Here is a 21,052-nt window from a genome sequence, read left to right on the forward strand (position 1 = left end):
GAAATTAACAAGCTGGGTCAAAACTTATTTATATTAAAATTTACAAAATTTTGATATTTTTAAAACTAAAAGGTGACGAATGCATAAAATCAAAATTTAAATTGTTGCCACTTTTGCACTTGAATGAATATTAATTGCAATTTGCTACAGAATTCCAAATTGGCGAATTACAGTTTCATTGTCAAGAATATCAACTACCTCTATGCCTGCGTTTACTTTCCTACATTTTTATCCAATTATATATAAAGTTGCTTTATATCATCAATCCTATCTATAATCGCATCGCATATCGCCATCTTCAACTATAGATATCGCGACAAAGAGGTCAAAATCTGTATGTTTGTAATCTAAAACCTCTCCGATTCACTTCCTTTTCCAGATAAGGCCTCACCCAGAGAGAGAGAGAGAGAGAGAATCTCACAAGGTCATATTTTTATTTCTGTTTATGCTATGGAATTTATTGTGTTTCAGAATTCGGAGCTAAGATAATCCCAATTCCCAAATGCGTAGTGTTTGTGATTTCCTTAAATCCTTTCCTTGTTAAACCTTGATCTCAATTAGTTTTTAATTTGCTGAGCTATTATAATTTACTGCCAATCAAGTCCAAGATTCCATTTTTATTTTTTCGTCTAAATTCTTTGAGTATGATGTGTTTGATGTTTTTCCTTTTTCTATCTTTTCTGCTTCTCTCGAATTCTATGAGCTCAATTATGTGCAGCAATGGTGTAGTTATAGAAAAAAAGATGAAAAGGTATATATTGCATTGGCGTGAAAATATGTCACAAGTTTGAGAGTGAAATTGTGCTTCCCTGCAGAGGTATGGCTGCAATGACGCTCAACTCGGTGAACTTTGGGGCTGCGAAAGCCGTGAAATTTGAGTATGTGGGGCTGAAAGCGCACCAGAATATCACTAGTGCAAGGCCTCACTCGGTCAAATTCGTGCCAAGGGCGCTTACAGTGAACGCAGGAGAGGCTCAGGGGGGCGGGCCGGTTAAGAAGTTGGGAAAGAGTGATGAGGAGTGTGAGGCCGCGGTGGTTGCAGGGATTGTCCCAGAAGCGCCCCCCATCCCCCCAAAACCTGCTGCACCGGCTGGCACCCCTCTCGCCGCCCCCCTTGTAAGCTTGTTTGTTATATGAGTCCTGAATGAGCGTGTGTTCTGTGATTGATACTGATGACTTCTCTAGGCGTGTGCGCGCGCGTGTGCATTTCTTGGTCATGAATTTAGGAATTGGACTGCACTTAGCTATTATGCTTAACTTTAGAATAATCTTGTCTCGGTTTTGTAAGGCATGCGTTGTTTGGTGGGAGATCGATGCAACAAATTTTGATGACTCTGGTTGTGCTTTTACAACTACACTCATGTACTGATAATGCTATGTGTGATCTTTGTATTGTTTGCAACAGCCTCTTAGTAGGAGACCAAGGCGGAATCGTAGATCACCGGTACTGAGGGCAGCCTTCCAAGAAACTAGTATAAGCCCTGCAAACCTGGTTTATCCACTCTTCATCCATGAAGGTGAATTGAAAGTTGGCTTGATGCGCTGGAACTTTTCTTATACACTTTTGATGTTGTGCTTGGCAACGATCTCATTAATAATAATGTGCAGGGGAAGAAGACACTCCAATTGGAGCAATGCCTGGATGTTATAGGCTTGGGTGGAGACACGGACTTGTGGAAGAGGTTGTTCTTTCTGGTCCTTTTTTCGCTGATAAGAATCCTTGCATTCTTGATTAAAGTTTACTTGACTATATATTACATTTAACAATTATTCGGAAAAGGTCCTTGTTAGTGCTGTTTCACAAGCTTGATCATATCTTACCTCTTAATATCCACTGCAGCCCGTAGGTCTGTTATTATATTAGCGCTATAAGTTTAGTTGATTCTTTGCTCTAAATAGATGAGAGAAAACTAAGTATTATACGGTTACAATTATTTGAAGCAATTATCTTATTTTGCGATTTTTTTAATGACATGTGGGTATAGTGTCTGCAACGATACTGCATTAATTGTCTTAACCAGTGATTGTTTGGAACTCAATACTTGTCCATGTAGTACATGCTGTCCTCAAAAGTTATTTTCTAGTTTGTTTACGCATCTTGCGCAGGTTGCTAAGGCTCGAGATGTTGGTGTTAACAGCATTGTGCTCTTTCCAAAAGTTCCCGATGCTTTAAAGGTTCTTTCTTATTCAAAATTGTGTTGCCATTTTTACTATTACTACCCAAGCATGGACGAAAGTCCTTATCTTGTTCCGTTGAGTCAGTGGAGGCATTAATTTTAATTGGATTATGTTCTAGACTTCAACGGGAGATGAAGCATATAATGACAATGGGCTGGTGCCAAGAACCATAAGACTTTTGAAAGACAAGTATCCGGATCTCGTATGTTATTCTTCTCGTATATTTCTTCTTTTTGAATCTTGATCTATCTCGTATTCACGGATTTGATTGTCTTCAATCTGTATCCTCGTAGATTATATACACCGATGTTGCCCTAGATCCATATTCCTCTGATGGACATGATGGCATCGTAAGGGAAGATGGTAAGATCTGATTCGATTTGTGTGCTGAGAAGCTATTATCTAGATTCTATAAAATTTGCTCAATGTCACTTTATCATGCTCTAATTTTTGGACTCAGTTAATTTAACAAATGCTCATGTTATGTTTCGCCTCGTGGCAGTTTATCTTAGATATGATTGTCCTGTTATTTATGAGAATTTTGTGGCGTCTCTACGGTGTTTTTAACCTTTAAATTTGGCAATAATAAGAACGTACGGACTTTAAGATTAGTACTCGAAGATAACTTGTGATTTCTGAAACGTGCAGGAGTCATCTTGAATGACGAAACTGTACATCAGCTTTGTAAACAGGCAGTATCTCAGGTAATTACGGATCCAACATAGCATATAGACAAAACGAGCCTATCGTTTCTGCTCTCGCAAACTTACACTCTAAAATGACTTGAATTGTGGCGATCCTGCCTCATAAGTCCGAACTTAAACTGCATTTCATATAAATTAAATTTACCGAATACTTGGCCTGTTGGCCAGGCTAGTTCATGAATCGTGATTTATTAACTTGTAAACGTCTGTTCTAGGCCAGAGCAGGAGCGGATGTCGTGAGCCCCAGTGATATGATGGATGGTCGTGTAGGAGCTATTCGAGATGCTCTTGATGCTGAAGGCTTTGAGCACGTCTCCATCATGTCCTACACAGCCAAGTAATCATTTAATTCAAACACTTCTCTGGTAGCAATTTAGATGTAAAATACCTCTCACAGCACGTGGACATCTTTAAAACTGGATTTTTATATTTCAGATACGCTAGCTCGTTCTATGGCCCCTTCCGAGAAGCATTGGACTCAAATCCACGTTTTGGTGACAAGAAAACGTGCGTTACTTACTACCATCCTAATCTCGAGTTTCCTAATCCATTCTTTTCTATGGCACTCTTTGTACTAACACGAACTTGTAAAAAACAGGTATCAAATGAATCCCGCAAATTATAGAGAGGCCCTTATCGAAACCCATGAGGACAAGGCCGAAGGGGCTGATATCCTTCTGGTTAGTATGACCATCCTAGCTTTGACGATGGCTTTGATTCGAATCCTTGCTGACTGGTGCGATTTCCCTTGTTGATAGGTTAAACCAGGTCTACCTTACCTCGACATCATACGCCTTCTACGGGATAACTCTTCTTTGCCCATTGCTGCATATCAGGTAGCTCGTTCAAAATCGAACTCAATCCATCATTCTCTCTGCGTTTCCTAAAAATATAAAAGATTTCCTTTTTGGTCTGTTTCTTAAACATAGAAACTTTTCGTTTTAGGAAATGGACCCCACAATCCAACTCTTAATCTCTCATTTTGCATTTTAAAATCTGTGCGGTTTCCAAAGTTCCTATTTTTATGAAACGGATGGAGTATCATTCAAAGTCGAACACAATCTATCATATCACTCACGTGTCGTTCTTGCTGCAACTTACTAGGTGTCAGGCGAATACTCGATGATCAAGGCTGGCGGGGCCCTGAAAATGATCGACGAGGAGAGAGTGATGATGGAGTCGCTGATGTGTCTTCGACGAGCCGGCGCCGACATCATCCTGACATATTTTGCTTTGCAAGCTGCTAGATGCATGTGTGGGGAGAAGAGGTGAGAGATGTAACCCAACTCTCCCATGTGTGGAATGTTGTGAAAATTGAGTGTATTTTAGGTATTTATTTGCTCACATGATTTCATATCCTAACTTCTACTACCTACTAGGGCGAATTAAGGTGTATCAATCCTCAATTTGAGTTTAATAATGTCAATAGGATTTGAATCTCAATTATGCTATTTAGTTTTTTTTGGTGAAAGGGCAAAATATTTCGAAAAGAATGTAAAAGTACTTTAAAATGAGATTGTGTTGTTGTGTTATATTTTTTTCATGAAGAAGTAGAAATGTGCAACCTTTGTTGTATAGAGATATTTTTTTTCATGGAGTATATCTTTTATACATATATTTTTATCTAAATCACAATTAACTCTATCCACTTTATAATCAATGATTTCATACAAATTAAAATACATTAAAATACCATAAACATTTTAACATAAATTAAAATACATTAACTAAAAGCCTCCTCTTCTTCTCTTATTTTTTTCCACTTCCGATAGTTACAATGAATTTTGAGGAGTAATATTCAAAAGATTTTGCTGTGAGAAGATTAGGAGATTGAAGACAAAGTATGAACCTTTTTTCTCTTGATTTTTTTCATACTTTTTCCTCATTTTTCTAATTTTCCCTTTAACAAAATTTACTTTCTTTTACTATTGACAGATGAGACACAAGTAAGATTGTGAAGTAAAATTTAGAAAATGCTATTTTTTTATTTATATTTTTCTTAACATTGGATAAATTTATAAAGTACTTGTAAGGTTTTTATGGACCCTTTCTATATGTCAAACACATCATCAATATTCTTAAATTCAAATGGATTTTGGAATGGCTAGTTACATAAAAATCATCAAAATTAGGCCTACTTTTCTCAATCAGCAGCAAACAAACCCAAAAAATTAACAAACCTATTATCGTTCCATGGGGAAAAATCAACAACACTATAGTCTAGATTACTAACTATGTCAAATTTGACCTAAACATTACTCGAACAAGGTGGTACAATAATTCCCAAACGGATGGCTTGTATTTTGAGTTATCACTCAGCATCAATGAAATGTTATACTCCACCATTTAGTTATGGAATGAAATAACGTGATCCAATATTAGGCCTTGAGGTCGAATAAAAATTTAGTGATCGAATAAGGGTTTTACACCATTGTTGGTATAAATACCAAACATAAGACAATGAAGACCCAGTCAACCATCTAAACGCTTTCTATAAGTTACGATCAACTATAGACTTCTCAATGTGTTACATGATCAAATCAAAAGAGCTATTTTCTCTTTTTTTGGTTGAGAAACAAGACAAGAGAGTGGTGCGATTCTCTACCTAGTATGTAGCGACATTGAAGAACCAAAGTCTAGTTTCTTATGGAAATTAAGAAATTGAGGGGCCATTACATCTTCCCAACAAGGAAGCAACCAATTTGATATAATCCGAGATGGGAATAAAAAATATAAAGGTGCCGTTTGGTTGTCATAACTCATTATCATATGATTATCCATGTAGAATTAAGTTGTGGAATTCAATTATATGAACCAAATATAATATAAATTCAATCATGACATATAATCTTACAAACCTAACCGCCTAAGCTCGGGTGGTAGGCTGTAAAATTATTTTCATGGCTTTGTAGATATGGGCTTTTCCCACTTTCATGGACAACTCTACAGGTTGTTTGGTACATCCAATAAAAATTATGCAACCCATTATGTGGTGTTTGGTTGAGTCCACCAAACCTTGAAAAGGTAGATTAAATGACTAAACCATCCCTTGCCGTACAATTCTTATCACCGATCTATTTGTCATAGTTGCTAAGCAAACCTGTGGCCGACGGTCACCGTGTAAGCTTGAATCGAAGAATTCGAACAAACCTGTGGCGGAATTGAACTCCAATATGGCCGCCGGTCCGAATTTGAGGAGAAAACGAGGTGGACGCCGTCAATGGGAGAAGCTGCACACGCCTACACCGTGGCCGACGGGAGTTGTGGCGTTAGTCCAGCAAATATCCCCGAGGGTATAAACGGCCTAATACAGCGCTTTCAGCACACCTTGAAACTAATACCTCACTTCAACCCTGATAGAGTTGACATGAATTGAGTGAAAATAGTATATGGGGGTGTGAAAATCGGCTGCAATTTACCGGGTCGGAAGAATGGTTTCAGGCGTACCAAACGGTGGAAAACATTATGCTACAGTGCTGTTTCAGGGGATTTCAAGACTATCACCCGAGCCCTAATAGTATATCTATCATTTCAAAGATTCATAAAATACTATGAGGTTCACTGCATAATAGATTATGTGAACAAAACTGTTTGTTTCATTTTTTAAATTACAAATACAATAAAGAGTCTATTACCATGTAGAAAGATTTTACTCCTATTTTGCATGTGGCATATGGCCTTTTTATTTTACTTTTTTCCCAAACTTTTGAATTTTAATTTATCTTTTCTCAAACTTTTGAATCTATTGTAAAGAAGTAAATAAAGTGCGCTTGACGCTCCCCTTCTATCTTGGGCGGGAATAAGACAAACAGTAATTTCAATTTCAAACAAATAAAACAACAAATTCGAAATTAATTTTATTTATATACACAAATTTGGGCAAGCTGCAAATTAGTCGTCTTAACTTCACATGCTCTGGCCCTCGATGATTTGAGAAAAGATTAACTGTAATTTTGAATTTAAAAAGGGACTCCTTATCTGTTAATACCTCACAAGAAAAATGGGTGCGTGGCTTGCAATCTGAAATAATCACTGATTATTATTTCAAGATTCAATTTTTTCGCTGAGATGAATGGAATCCCAGAAAAAAGATACTGATTTTTGATGTGTGGAATTTGGGTTTTTTGATAGAGGAATTGAGGTGTTTTTTCTTGAATTCTTGCTCCAGGTAATGCTTCTGCTACTAAAGTCTGCTCCTCTCTCTCTCTAGATTAGGTCAATAGCAAATTAGCAATCATCTTGTTTTGAATTTGATTTTAGTTTTCTGAGTTTAATTCGACTTTCTTTGTGGGTATTTCTTTATTGATTTGAATTTTTATTGTTCATAAATGAAGACTTCGATTGAAGGGAGATTTACACAGGAAATGTTGGTTTGATTTCATTTTTGTGAATGTTGGGAAGGAGTGAAGTATTGAATTCGTTTAGGGTTGAGGTGTGAGTGAGTTGGATTGGAAGCTAAGACTGCAGCAATTCAATCTGAGTTAATTCTACTTCATTGTTTTGCCAAAACCATTTTGCATTTTGCCTATAACTTGTGTAATTTCTGATGATTTTTAGGATTTGAAGTTGATTTTGTTTGGAGATAAAGATGGAAAAGAAGAAATGGCTGTGGAAGAGAAGAGCTTCAGAGAGGAGCCCTGGTGAGAGTGAAAGCTCGGGATCATTTTCTTCCCCTTCCGAGAGATACTCGGACGAGCAGGTGGATATGCGTTCGTTCTTAGCTGACACGGTGTTTTTTCTATCTGTTTGTGTTTGTTTTATGTGTTTAATCAACTAGTTTAGTGTTTGGGGTATTTAATTAGTAAGTAAACTTGGAAAGCCAGAATTTTGGATTGACTATTGAATCGTTGTGTTGCTATTAAAACTTGAATCTTTACCTTTTCTACAAGTTCCCCGGGCAGCATTGCTTAAACTAAGATGAATGGTTCATGCTAAGCTCTCTGTTTCGTGTTCAGATGTTGTAGTCACCATGGTTATAACTAGTTTAGTCTACTTGTTATGCTTACTCTGTGTGTGTGTGTGTGTATTAATAAACTGACAGTGTTGGAATATTCTATTAGAAGTGAAGCAAAACTGATTTCTTTTCGCTTATTAGAACGCCACTGTGTTGGTATTGCATTGTTGTGTTGTTGACTTGCTGTTGAAACTCGAATGTGTCTACTTTCTGCGTGTAATTGCTTTGGTATTAGATGAGCGTGGTGATTATCTGTTTTGAGAAAGAGAAATGGAAGTGTTTAGAAAAAGCGCATTGACAAGTTGTGAAGGGAAGGAATCTGTATGTGTTGAGTTCTCTTAGTACATTTTGGTGATTTTTTATTTATTTATTGGAAGCAGGATGTGTCGAGGGAGTCTCCCAATGGTAGCGTACAGTCACCGGAAATCACGTCTAAGCTCTCATTTACTGATGATGAAGCAAAAGAGAACGTGAAGAGACTGACAGAGAAGCTATCGGCCGCCCTTGTGAATGTCGGTGCCAAAGAAGAGCTTGTTAAGCAGCATGCTAAAGTTGCTGAAGAAGCTGTCGCTGGTGAGCATTTTATGCTAGTTTGGTGGCATTTGTTGCTCGATTTTATCTCTTTAATTGCTCTTACAAATAGTTCTGCATTTGTTTTAATAACTGATTCTGCATAACAAGGGTGGGAGAAGGCAGAAAACGAAGTGGCAGCATTGAAACAGCAACTCGAGGTTGCTTTGCAGCAGAATGTGAGCTTGGAAGTTCGAGTCAGCCATCTCGATGGCGCTCTCAAGGAATGCGTCAGACAGCTGAGACAAGGACGAGACGAACAGGAAAAGAGAATCTCTGATGCCATAGCAGAGGGAAATAGGGCATGGGAGTCTGAAAAGGCTGAACTCGAGAAGCACATTGTTCAACTTCAGGCACGAGCCAAAGCAACCGAAAATGGAAATTCTGCTGCTATAAACCCAAAGACTCTTCAAATTCTTGAGAGTATGGAGAAGGAGAACTTGTTCTTAAAGCAAGAGATGAAGGCTCGCTGCAAGGAGTTAGAAAGCGTGATAATCGAGAGGGATCTAAGCATACAAGCTGCAGAAACTGCCAGCAAGATGCAGTTGGAGAATATTAAAAAGGTTGCTAAGCTTGAAGCTGAATGCAGAAGGCTTCAATCTCTTGCTCGAAAATCATCTCCCGTGATCAGTTTGAAGCCCAACCCGACTTCCCATTTTTACGCTGAATCTTTGACAGATAGTCACTCGGATAGCGGGGAGAGACTGAATGCAGTAGAGATGGATGCTTGTAGGACGAGTAACGTGGACAGGAACGGGTCCGAACCAAGTTGCTCGGACTCATGGGCATCAGCCTTGATTGCAGAGCTCGATCAGTTCAAAAACGAGAAACTCTTGCCAAGCAGTCTAACGGCCTGCTCTGTTGAATTTGACATGATGGATGATTTTCTCGAGATGGAGCGCCTAGTCGCGTTGCCTGATACTAAGAGCAACACCCCTCTTACAGCATCTGAATCAGCTTCAGGGGAATCTGTTTCCATGGACAATCATCTGCTTAGAGCCGAGCTTGAGTCAATGACTCAACGAGTGGCTGAATTGGAAAAAAAGTTGGAGGACATGGAAGCTGAGAGGGCTGCACTCGAGGCTGCTTTAGATGAAAGTCACGGATCGGCCAGAGCAGCTGAAACGAAGTCGGAGGTGCTGCAGAAGGAGCTGAAGGCCGTGAACGAGGCGAAGGAGCTGCTAGAGTCTCAACTCATTGCAATGGAAGTAGAAGCAAGGACTATGTCTGCAAATGTCGATTTGCTGAATGCAGAAATTCAAGATGAACGAACGTTATCAGCTGAACTCTCGATCAAGTGTCAAGAATTGGAGACTGAGTGTGTTTTGCAGAAGAACACACCGAATTCAAATGGTGAACTTAAGATAAAGCAGGTTAGGGCTGTTGTTGATGCTGCCTTTCGAGTGTTGAATGCTTCGTTTTTATGTTATTTATGCATTGTTTGTTGTACTCTTTCGCTGCAGGAGGATCTGGCCGTGGCTGCTGACAAACTCGCGGAGTGTCAGAGAACGATAGCGTCTCTAGGAATGCAGCTCAAGTCTCTCGCGACGTTGGAAGATTTCTTGATAGACACGACCAGCATACCCGACGGGGCATTACTCTCGGGAATGCCAAAGGCGCCTTCTAGTGACGAGATGACCGGCCATGTGACTGCTGCCAAGAGCAGGAATGGTTTCGGGAAGTTTTTCTCCCGGAGCAAGAGCGGCGCCGAGATTGGAATTCGACAAGATTAGGGCAACTTCTCTGTTGTTTAAGGTTTTAGGTGTTGAGGTTGCTGATCAAATACTGTTTGATTGGAATTGCTTTTGTGGAAATGTATGGATTGTCAAAAGCTTTGAGTTCCAATGGTTTCTTGTAGTTTGTTCCAATAGTTTGCTATGTTACATTATTTTATTTTATATTTTTTTTTGAAATTTTCATGATCAAAACTTAGTGTTTCTCCTAGTTTCATTGATGTTTGATGGTATTGCTGAAGATGAATATCTAGCTTAGCCGTATTACTTTTTTTTTTCACTTTGAGCAAAGTCTCATGGTACATGATTCTCTTATGCAATTACGGATCCAAAAAATGGATTCTATGAGGCTAGATATAATGAAGAAGGTCGTCATTAGCGTCGGAAATATAAAGCTGTGCAGCAGCAGGTGGATGGTGGATGAAGAATGAAAGTGAACTCGGACCTTGAAGGTTTTGTCATATTTTAGTAGAGTTCTGGATACTCATTGGTCGGTGGTGGAGTCAGACGACTCCACCCACCCAGTGTTCTAATAAAATAAAGATAAGTTCAAATAATTTGTTTGTCTGATTTAGTCTATGTTCCATACGCAAGATGGTTCTCGTGCGAACGTCCGCATAGTGCAACATTGTCAATTTTCTTTATTATAATAAGTATTTAATTAAAATTAATTAAATTAATTTTGAATTATAATCATGAATTACTAAATCTTACTTCAAATTTTATTTAAACCCTAATCCCAAGTTTTTGTATTTCAAATTTATAGTTGGCTATTAATGAAACAACTGTGTATGCCTACTTGGCATTTTTGGCATTTTCCAATTTACGGATTCATGTCACCGAAATTGATGGCTATTAATTGAGATGATATTTTTGTCTTGCAGAGGAAAATATATTAATTAAAAGAAAAAGAAAAAATTTAAAGACCAATAATTGAATTCTATGACAACTATTACTTTCTATAAGAGAAAAAAATACCAATTTTTACAAAAGTTTAGTACTATTTCGATTATAGGCAAATTGGCTGTCAAATTTAATGGAAAGTTAGGCAGTCAGTTCGACCTATATAACATAATTAAATGTTGCTAAATTAGTATTATACTGAGGTTTACGATTTTGAATTTATTTCTTATTATGAGTATTATCCTAGGAACTATTATAACTAATTTACTTAAATTGATGATTTTTTCTACATTTTTTATGGGAATGGGAGAAACACCATTTTTTGAGAAAATGCATAACTAAAGTTTTAAATTTTAGTTGATCGATCGAATAATTTTTTAACATAGCATGTGACAATCTTACCCATTGTATATTTTGTTTTGTACTAATTAAATATTGGAAATGAAATTACTTTCTACCACATTTCTCACTGTCTTTCTTGTTTTGGCTTTCTTCCTTTATTCGAATTGTAGCCAGTAACTTTTATTTAATGTTTTAATTCAATTTTGAATGCCTACTAGCTAAAATTTCTAAATGTCAACATCATAATATATTTTCAGAAATCTATAATTTCATCATGCATTAAATTGATAGAAGTACTAAATAGATCACCATGGGTAAATACATTTCAAAAAGAGATACGCCGTCTATTTACCTACTCAAAAAGTGAATTATACCATTCCAAAAAGTAATACATTCCAAAGAAAAAATGTATAAAGAAAGGTATATCATTTTAAAAAGGTAAAATAGTATTACAAAATGCATTAAAAAACATAAAGTGTAATACCTTCTCAAATACATTCTCCTTTGGAGAATGATTTTTCACGAAAAGAAGGCAAATATGATGATTGGAGAGGTAAAGATATCTCTTCAAAATAGGAAAATGTATAATACATTCTCAAAGTTTCATGTAAAAAAGATAAATATGATAGTTATATGACTTTACCCCTTCATTTACTTCATCCTTGGAGATGCTCTAATGAGACTGATCACTGATGCATATTTGTGGAAATTTCCTCGAGAAACACAATCTCAATAATTATATTTTTAAATTTGTTCATTGCTTACTTAATTGATGAGAAGACTGCATTTTTAATTTTTGAGAGCAACATTATACTAGTTGATTATTGCCATTACGGTGGACTAAAAAATTGAAATTTGTGGATCGGACACATCAAAGAAGGTCATCGGTAACGTTGAAGATGACAGAAGCGATGGACAGTCTTCATTGATATGGGTGGTGGATGAAGAATGGAAGTGAACTTCAATTGCGAATAATTGAGGTGGAGCTCCCGCACTGGAAAATCAGAGATAGCTCTAAAGGCTGAATTTAATGGAATTTTTTCAGCATGGGCCTACAAATAGACCTTTATCTAAATCTGCCATTAGATTACAAATCGTTTCTGAATAAGAAAGAGACGTTCTACATGCCATGGCACTTTGAGATGATATGCCAACACTTAGATTCCTCCAATGTTTGAAACATCCAATGTTCTAATTTATTCTCTAATATCCAACTCTATTTTCATCACATGTCATTTTGATATTAAAATCTTGTTGCAAAATGAAGTAGTATCATTCTTTTTTTAATTGTATATTTATATTGTACTATATTCTTATGTAATCTAGATTATTTAGTAATTATTTCGAAGTAATTAAGGCAATATTCCCAAAATGACATCTACAAAAGATCGAAATACATAGTAGTATATAATTCTTTTAATAAAAATATAATGATGGGTATGTTATAAAAAAATGTTTCCCAATGCCATACTCACGAAATGAAACTCGTAGATTCGGATACAGTAAAATATCGTTGCACGCATTGAAAAGTAATTGCACCCTCTTTTTATACTCTCTCCGTCCTATAATAAATGTCACAATTTTCTTTTTAGTTTATCTCATAAAAGATGTCACATTCCCTTTTTTGGAAAAAGTTCTGCCTCATATTAACATAAATATACTATTATTTTCTCTTTCATTTAACACATAAAACAACATCTCATAAAATCTCGTTTCAATTTCTAAGTATGCCATCTATTATGAGACGAAGGGAGTACTATTTTATTGAGCTTGAAATTACAGTAATCTAAATACCACTACAATAATTAGAAAATCATAGGGGTGGATTTATTTAATTAAAAAGGGATGTGTAGCTCTAAGTTGCTATAAATAAAGGGAGAGTGAAAACGATGAAAATAAGTTGTAGAATGTTGAGATAGTCCACGTGGCAGCTGGAGAAGGGCAGACGAGATCGCGCGAAATACCGACCTCTTATCCATCAGTTATTCTCTCTCACTAACTCTCTCTTTTCAGTTTTCCTTTCTCTCTCTACTGGCCCGGTTTTCTTCCATTTTTCCCACCCGACCCGTTTCTGCCATGTCCGTCGTTGCTGCCGCTGCCGCGCTCTCTCTTCCTATCGCTCTTTCTCGATCAAACAAGTTTCACGCTAGAAAGGTATGACTACTTCAATTTATTTAGCTTTGCCTCGTTTTTGCTTTGATTGAGTTGCAAGGAAGTTTCCGTAATCGGAAATGGAAGCGTGACACTTGTACGGAGCTGAATTGCTTGATTTCCTGATGATCTTTTGGATTTGATTAGGTCTATTTGTACGTGCATACTGCATGGTGATGGAGCATTTCATTTTTCAGCGGATGAGTAATTCTTAGCAAATTTTGTTTTTCTGCTCTCTGATATATGGATTTTGGTGGTTTTAGGGATTTGGTATCGGAATTGATGTGTAAATGTTGGAGGATTGATAATAGTTCTTCTTTTCAAATGATGATTTGGTAATGTTATGCCGATTTTCACTTAAATGTTGAGTAGAAGCTTATTCCGGTCGTTTTCTAGTTTTCGAGTTCTACTTTAATGTGTGTATTTTTATATATGTAAGTGGAAATTTGTGTAATGATTGATGCATATATGTATGTATGTGAAAAGGATTATGAGAGGAGTTTCTTTGATGAGTTTTGCTTATAGAGTAATAGTTTCAGGTAAATCACTCTTGTTTAGCTTGTAACTCTTTGAAGATGAGCTTCAAATGAGATTGTATCTTTTCTGACTTTTGGGTGCTTCGTGGATGTCAGTGTCTGAGGGGAGGGTTTGGAGTATTTGCTATTATTGGAGAGGAAGGTGGGCTGGTTGAGAGGAAAAGCCCTTGGACTTCACTCTTTGATGTAGAGGATCCGCGGGCGAAGGTCCCTCAGTATAAAGGTAAGTTTCTCGACGTGAATCAAGCTCTAGAGGTGGCTAGATATGACATTCAATACTGTGACTGGAAAGCTAGGCAAGATGTTCTCACAATCATGCTTCTCCACGAAAAGGTTAACTACCAACTCCTCGTTACCATTTCTCTATGTGGTTTAAGGATTTCGTTGCTTATTGTGTTTGTGGTCTGTGTATGAACATTGTTATGCATTTTCTGTTCTTTGCAATTCTGAAATCATAAGCTGTATATAGGTTGTGGAAGTCATAAACCCTCTTGCGCGGGAATTCAAATCTATTGGAACACTTCGAAAAGAACTAGCAGATTTGCAGGTGGAACTGGCACAAGCCCACAACCAGGTAAAGTAATACTTGTGCAAAAATGAATTTACTGTATTGGTTATCCTTTATCTGAGTGCAAGTGGTGTGAATGGAAATCACAGTTTTTCACAATGACAAATCTGATTAAACATCGAGGCCTCTGCTGCTGCTGATATGTGCCATAATCTTGAAAATCTACAGGTACATATATCAGAAGCAAGGGTGTCCACAGCTTTAGACAAGCTAGCCTACATGGAGACACTGGTTACTGATAAAATCTTGCAAGATATGAGCACGACAGGGTCCGACTTGTTACTCCCTTCTTCCACTCTGTCTCTTCCACCTGCAAAGAGCAGGCCGCCAAAGAGAAGCATCAATGTATCTGGTCCTGTCCAACCTTACAATGATCACCTAAAAAACTTCTGGTATCCCGTTGCTTTTTCTGCAGGCCTCAAGGATGATACCATGGTGAGTCTATTTCCACAAACCCTGTCTTCCTTGTAAGTATCGAGCGATCTTATTTGTCTCATTGCTAGTCGTCATTTATACCTCTTTCTCTGAAGTTTCTGCCCGGACCAGCCTTTACACTGTAGAAGTTTGTATTCCGCTTTTACTATCTCTCTCTCTCTTCTTGATTGTTGGTTTATGATTCAGATGCCAATTGATTGCTTCGAGGAACCTTGGGTTCTTTTCCGTGGAAAGGATGGCAAACCAGGGTGTGTTCAGAATACTTGTGCTCACAGAGCCTGTCCACTCGATTTAGGTTCGATTAATGAGGGCCGTATAAAGTGTCCCTATCATGGTGAGCTCATGAGGACATAAGTAAACATTTATATACTCTATTAGTATCAATTACAAGATGACTGATCATCTTCCATAAATCAGGATGGGAATACTCTACTGATGGAAAATGTGAGAAAATGCCCTCTACAAAGTTCCTCAATGTGAAGATCAAGGCACTGCCATGCTTTGAGCAAGAGGGAATGATCTGGATCTGGCCAGGGAATGATCCTCCAACGCCAAAACTTCCTTCTTTATTACCACCTTCAGGATTTCAAATACATGCTGAGGTATTTTTTACCTGCAAATACTAATCAAGTTAAGTCGATTAAAAAAAACATTCTCAATCTTGATTCTGATGTAACTTGTCATAAACCAGATTGTCATGGAACTTCCAGTGGAACATGGGCTCCTACTAGACAACCTTTTGGATCTTGCACATGCTCCTTTTACTCACACTTCGACATTTGCTAAGGGATGGAGCGTTCCAAGGTTCGTGTTTCACTTATTTACACATTCATTGTATGCTCACTAGTTGTTGAATCACCTCATTTTCAGTTCAAGGGTGTGACATATATAACTGAATAATATTCTAGTTGTTTCTGTTCTCAGCTTGGTGAAGTTTTTGACACCTTCTGCATCTAGTCTGCAAGGCTACTGGGATCCATATCCCATAGATATGGAATTCCATCCACCTTGCATGGTGCTATCAACGATAGGGATCTCCAAGCCCGGGAAACTACAAGGGCAGAGCACAAGAGAGTGCGCTACTCATCTCCACCAACTTCACGTCTGCTTACCTTCATCTAAACAGAAGACGAGGTTGCTGTACAGAATGTCACTCGACTTTGCTCCAATTCTGAAACACGTCCCGTTCATGCAACACCTGTGGAGATATTTTGCTGAGAAGGTACAAGAATAGTCCCTATAACAAGAAAAACACCTCACCTCTTGCTCTTTGCTCCATGAAATCCTCGAATTCTGTGTGCAGGTGCTGAATGAGGATCTGCGGCTCGTACTTGGCCAACAGGAGCGCATGCTCAACGGCGCAAATGTTTGGAACTTGCCAGTTTCCTATGACAAGCTGGGAGTAAGGTATAGGCAATGGAGGGATTCAGTGGAACGAGGATCGAAAGAGCTGCAGTCGCCATACAACTTTCTTGACCAATAGAGTTACTTGGCTTGCTTAATTTCAACAACAAATTAAGAGTTCAAAATCAGATGATGGGCTAAAACACACAGCCTTAGTAATAATAAGAGAAATCACAGCCTTTGCATTTGTATAGATTTTTTTTCCTTGTACAGGTTTGAAGTAAACATGGTCCCCTCCTAATTTTTTTGGTTCAAATAGTGACCAGAAAACCCAGTGGTGTCACTGATTTTTCTTTAAATTTTCCTTTTTGATAGGAAATGTCAGTTGTAGCATATGCTGAAATTGTGTTTAATATAGTTGAGGGTTTGAATCCAAGCACTGTGTCACTTGAAACTATCATATGTATTCCAACTTCGAACATACGTATAGGTATGGTTATTGCGCCAAAATACACGAATCTTAGATCTAAGATTATTGATACATGGGTGCGAAAAATATTTTCAACATTCTAAAATTTCGAAATTCGGCTAATTCATTTTCTTCTCTTTGCTTTGTTTTCACAAATTTTCAGTTTTTTCAAATATAGTCTCTTTATTTTCTTCATCAAAATCGATGCTCTGTTTGTTATATAGAGGTTAATTTATAAATTATTACTAATGATACTTATTTTATTTCAAAGTATTACTAATGATACATAACCAGGCATATAAATATCTATTAAAAATAATGTAATTATTGAAAATTAAATATAAATGAAAATCAAATTAAATTTGAAAAGAGCATGTCAGTTTCACAGTTTGTATTGAATTGATACAAATGCATTGAGAGAATATTTATTAAAAAGGACGTATTTAAGGAAACTAAAGAGGAGTGAAACAAATTGAGTTTGGAAAAAAGAAGAAGTTAAAAGGCGAAGCGCATGGAGAAGATGAACCAAGTACCAAGCCCTTCACGCAAGAATAGTGCATCTTGACCACTAGGCTATCAATAAATTACTATATTCATACAAGTATAACGTTAGTACTCCTATTAATCAATAAAATTTTGTGGGTATAGTTGTACCCCTTATTTCTATTGAGATATGCAACTGGCACAATGATAGTGTCCCTCCGCCCCTTCAAATTTGTCACACTTTAATCGGTTACGAGTTTTAAGAAATGCAATAGAAAGTGGATTGAAAAAATTAATGGAGAGTGAACCCTACTTTAATATACTAGTTTTATAATAAAATGTGAGTTGAAATGAGTTTTTGGAAAATAAGATCCACTACCAAAAATGATAAAAGTGAAATGTAACAAATTTTGTGGAACAATCGAAATAGAAAAATGTGACAAAATTTAAGGAGTTGAGAGAGATTATACGTTGATTGTATGTTTTCAGAACTCTCTTGTCTCCAGAACAATCAATCCAGGTTGAATCTAGCTCGTTGAACCAAAATCAATCCAATGATTTGAATTTGGTCATAGTTAATTCTTTAACGGGTGGTTTGACACTATTACACAAAAAAATTTGTAAGAAAAATAACAATATATAAAAATACATAAATATTTGATGTGATCCATTAGAACTAGTCCACATTATCAATTTTCCATAATAACTGAAACATTTTCATATAAGACATTTGTTTGACAGTTTCTTTTACTTTACTCGTCCACCTTATTTAAATATTTCTTCTTCTTTGGGACATTTTCTTTCTTTTCTACAATGTCAACATCCAAGAATTTGATTTTATCGACATGACCAGCTTAGCAGGGTTAAGGATGATTTTCAAAGATTTTGACAAAGTTAATTAGTTGACAATAAAAATGAAAAGAAAGAGGTGTGACGAAGGATTACCCCTCTCCGATGTTATGTGCACAAAGCATGATTCAACTTATCAATTGTCAAACCATCCCTCAAGAATATTTTAATGGGGCTGGAATGATTCGTCACTGCCTAAGGCTTGCAAATTGGTATAGAAAATTTATATGATGATTTGGTAGTTGGATTATTTATTCCACGAAGAACTTATTGAAGCATGGAACTACTATTTTTATAATACTATAATTTTGAATTAATTCAAGAGATGTGAATATGATCATTATTTAATTGCAATTACTTTATTCTCATATTAATCGAAAATCTTTTATTACTCATGCTTATTTTCTACATAAATTAAGTTAGAATAACTATATCCATTACGTAGTAGTTTTTTTTTTATTGCTGTAAAAAATTGAATAAAATAAGAAGGAATATGGGTGAAGGCACAACATATTTTGAACGATTTTTAAATGATGATTAAGATAACTTTTTTTTAACTAAGATGATTAGATAACTATACACTGTAATTTTGTAAGCAAAGGTATATTAGGTAGTAACGCCAACACGAGCATTAATATATAAATACTTATGAAAACATTAAATAATGAAAATGATAAATGTAAACTAAGATAATGGTGCATGGAAGCTTCTGTCATCTTTCCTGTGAAGCAGCGTAACTAATCAATATTAGCGGAGTACGTCATTTTACAGCATTCTGTAAAATATTTAGTATAGTACCATAGCATATAGATATTGTTCTCATTTTTAGTTGACCATTTTTATTCCGATTAGTTCTCCCACTTCCACAGATGTAACAATCTGTTTATTATACATTAAAATAGTTTACTCCTGTATGACCAATCATACAATAAAATAATTAACTAAATGGAGCAATATTTTAATACAGCGAGGGACATAAAAATGTTGTTAATTAGCAAGATGATGAAAGCGCACATGATTTCAAACCTACGTAAAAGAGTACAAATAAAAAAAAATTAGATGCTGATCTTGTAAATTAGACAATATTAATCATTTTGATTACTTTAATAAAGTGAGTATTTAGGATTAGGCAGATTATGAAAGCAAGTATTAAAAATTAGGATGTTGATCTTGTAACTTAGACAACATACTACTACTATATTAGGTATCAACCCAGCAGCCATTCTTCTCATTCTCACAGTCATCGTTGTGCTTGATGTCTCATGACTTTGATTCAGCGTTTGGTGATCTGCAGAAGGGCATTCCCAATTGTGAAAAAATGATGATTTTTGCCCACAGCCACTACGTGAACGGCCTCAACACGCCCCGCTTCTGCTCATCACTCCAACAATCTCCACATGATTCTTCTATCGTCGACAATTTCATATATAAATCATGCTCTCTATATACGGAGCATCTAATGATGGAGACGCGGCTGAAATCCATGAACGGGAGCCTCAGCGAGCAGCTCGATGCCATTGGTGCCTTGAAGAAATGGCATTCTGTCTTATCCAATGCAGCGGCCATGATCTGCGTGGCAGTGGCCGCGGCCGTTGCGGCGAATGTCGTTCCAGTGAGTGCGGGGGCGAGGGCAGTGATCGGAGCGTTGGCAGCTGCGGGCTCCGTTCTGTTTGCTGCGCTCGGGAAATGGCGCCAATCTGTTCTGAAGAAGCGTGAGACTGCCGTCAAGAAACACAAGGAGATAGCAGAGCGTATGTGTGCAGGGGCCAGACTCGGCATGAAATATCTCTTCGACATTCACCATGTGGCTGTCAGGTTGCATCTCGAAATCAAATCTTTGTCGGAAGCGACTGATGAATTACTAAAGAATGATGAAGCCTACAGTAAATCGATGGAGTCGGCTAAACAAGAAGTGCTTGTGAGCATCAGAGGAGTGTGAGTCCTACCTAAGGTAACTTCGACTTCGATGGATAATTCATGATAATTCCTAGTAAAAGATGAGAGTTTATTTGTGTCAAAAATGGTCTTTTACTTATTGTATTTCAAATACTCCCAATTAACATTGTTTTAAGTTGAGTTGAAAATATTGTGCTTCATATATTTAAATTTGAATTGTAGTATGTGTTTGAGATGGACTTTGTATAATTGTATTGTTCCTCTTTTGTGAATGCACATTGTTTTCCTTTTGAAGTCCATATGTAAGATTGTAAGATGTAAACGGTTGGATAATGCTCAAAGTCGGATTATATCTGTTTAAATTTGTATGTGGTGTATATTTGGGGTTTTACCCAATACCTAGATTCAATTTCATCATACCTAATATTTGGGCTTCAAACGGGCTTTTACTCAAGCCCGACTCACCTCATTTTCTCTAGCAAATTACATATTCGAATAGTCAACTTTATATATATGAAAGCGAACTACTCTCTCCGTCCCACCTCAAGTGATTGACTGTTTTTCGGCATGTGTTTGGGGAAATGATAATAAATAGTTAAAGTGAAAAACAAAGTAACGTGAATAAGGTATATACGACTCTCTTCTATATTATTCTCTTCACTTTAACTATTTATTATCATCTTCGCAAAACAAAGGTAAAAAAGAAATCAATCACTTGAGCTGAGACGAATGGAGTAGTACTATTTTCTACCTTGCCAATTACCCCAAAGAGCTTCAATCGGAAAACACATGAAATTTTCTCACCTGTTTGAAAGACCAATTAACATTGTTTTAATTGAGGATGGGTATACATATATTTAACCACGTTGACCATTTATACAGCTATTAACCTCTTAAAACATCTCATAAAATGTATGATCCTTGTTATTTAACCAAC

The 21,052-nt window shown here is 36.7% G+C and overlaps 4 protein-coding genes across 6 annotated transcripts; all 4 read left to right on the top strand.

Moving 5' to 3' along the window:
- The first annotated feature begins 266 nt into the window (after positions 1–266).
- Positions 267–4,457, top strand: LOC125207556 (delta-aminolevulinic acid dehydratase, chloroplastic-like). Of its 2 annotated transcripts, none has more exons than XM_048106946.1 (13): positions 267–424; positions 816–1,116; positions 1,406–1,517; positions 1,609–1,682; positions 2,107–2,175; positions 2,297–2,380; positions 2,472–2,541; positions 2,827–2,882; positions 3,098–3,219; positions 3,318–3,389; positions 3,481–3,562; positions 3,641–3,718; positions 3,987–4,457. In XM_048106946.1, the coding sequence occupies exons 2-13, from the start codon at positions 820–822 to the stop codon at positions 4,152–4,154; spliced, it is 1,284 nt and encodes a 427-aa protein (XP_047962903.1). In that variant the 5' UTR covers positions 267–424; positions 816–819; the 3' UTR covers positions 4,155–4,457. The 2 variants fall into 2 exon arrangements, with proteins under 2 accessions (XP_047962903.1, XP_047962904.1); XM_048106947.1 differs by lacking the exon at positions 267–424 and adding an exon at positions 497–515.
- A 2,331-nt stretch (positions 4,458–6,788) lies between these two features.
- LOC125203097 (filament-like plant protein) lies at positions 6,789–10,304 on the top strand. The gene is made up of 5 exons (XM_048101380.1): positions 6,789–7,050; positions 7,440–7,581; positions 8,217–8,409; positions 8,518–9,779; positions 9,870–10,304. The coding sequence occupies exons 2-5, from the start codon at positions 7,471–7,473 to the stop codon at positions 10,137–10,139; spliced, it is 1,836 nt and encodes a 611-aa protein (XP_047957337.1). The 5' UTR covers positions 6,789–7,050; positions 7,440–7,470; the 3' UTR covers positions 10,140–10,304.
- Positions 10,305–13,343: 3,039 nt separating this feature from the next.
- LOC125203498 (chlorophyllide a oxygenase, chloroplastic-like) lies at positions 13,344–16,854 on the top strand. Of its 2 annotated transcripts, none has more exons than XM_048101850.1 (9): positions 13,344–13,538; positions 14,168–14,404; positions 14,541–14,645; positions 14,808–15,074; positions 15,261–15,408; positions 15,492–15,676; positions 15,766–15,878; positions 15,999–16,296; positions 16,378–16,854. In XM_048101850.1, the coding sequence occupies exons 1-9, from the start codon at positions 13,461–13,463 to the stop codon at positions 16,555–16,557; spliced, it is 1,611 nt and encodes a 536-aa protein (XP_047957807.1). In that variant the 5' UTR covers positions 13,344–13,460; the 3' UTR covers positions 16,558–16,854. The 2 variants fall into 2 exon arrangements, with proteins under 2 accessions (XP_047957807.1, XP_047957808.1); XM_048101851.1 differs by lacking the exon at positions 13,344–13,538 and adding an exon at positions 13,799–14,074.
- Positions 16,855–19,474: 2,620 nt separating this feature from the next.
- LOC125206590 (UPF0496 protein 1-like) lies at positions 19,475–20,158 on the top strand. Its single transcript, XM_048105835.1, has one exon. It carries the CDS (start codon positions 19,475–19,477, stop codon positions 20,156–20,158), a length of 684 nt encoding a protein of 227 aa, XP_047961792.1.
- The last annotated feature ends 894 nt before the right edge of the window (positions 20,159–21,052 follow it).

Source organism: Salvia hispanica, chromosome 2 (assembly GCF_023119035.1).
Source record: "Salvia hispanica cultivar TCC Black 2014 chromosome 2, UniMelb_Shisp_WGS_1.0, whole genome shotgun sequence".
Lineage (NCBI taxonomy): Eukaryota > Viridiplantae > Streptophyta > Magnoliopsida > Lamiales > Lamiaceae > Salvia > Salvia hispanica.

Coding starts and splice junctions, on each gene's coding strand:
- LOC125207556 (XM_048106946.1), top strand. CDS start 820: ATGGCTGCAATGACGCTCAACTCGGTGAACTTTGGGGCTGCGAAAGCC. Junction 1,518..1,608: donor TCCACTCTTCATCCATGAAG/GTGAATTGAAAG, acceptor AATAATGTGCAG/GGGAAGAAGACACTCCAATT. Junction 1,683..2,106: donor GACACGGACTTGTGGAAGAG/GTTGTTCTTTCT, acceptor CATCTTGCGCAG/GTTGCTAAGGCTCGAGATGT.
- LOC125203097 (XM_048101380.1), top strand. CDS start 7,471: ATGGAAAAGAAGAAATGGCTGTGGAAGAGAAGAGCTTCAGAGAGGAGC. Junction 7,582..8,216: donor AGAGATACTCGGACGAGCAG/GTGGATATGCGT, acceptor TATTGGAAGCAG/GATGTGTCGAGGGAGTCTCC. Junction 9,780..9,869: donor GTGAACTTAAGATAAAGCAG/GTTAGGGCTGTT, acceptor CTTTCGCTGCAG/GAGGATCTGGCCGTGGCTGC.
- LOC125203498 (XM_048101850.1), top strand. CDS start 13,461: ATGTCCGTCGTTGCTGCCGCTGCCGCGCTCTCTCTTCCTATCGCTCTT. Junction 13,539..14,167: donor ACAAGTTTCACGCTAGAAAG/GTATGACTACTT, acceptor CGTGGATGTCAG/TGTCTGAGGGGAGGGTTTGG. Junction 15,677..15,765: donor GATTTCAAATACATGCTGAG/GTATTTTTTACC, acceptor GTCATAAACCAG/ATTGTCATGGAACTTCCAGT.
- LOC125206590 (XM_048105835.1), top strand. CDS start 19,475: ATGTCTCATGACTTTGATTCAGCGTTTGGTGATCTGCAGAAGGGCATT.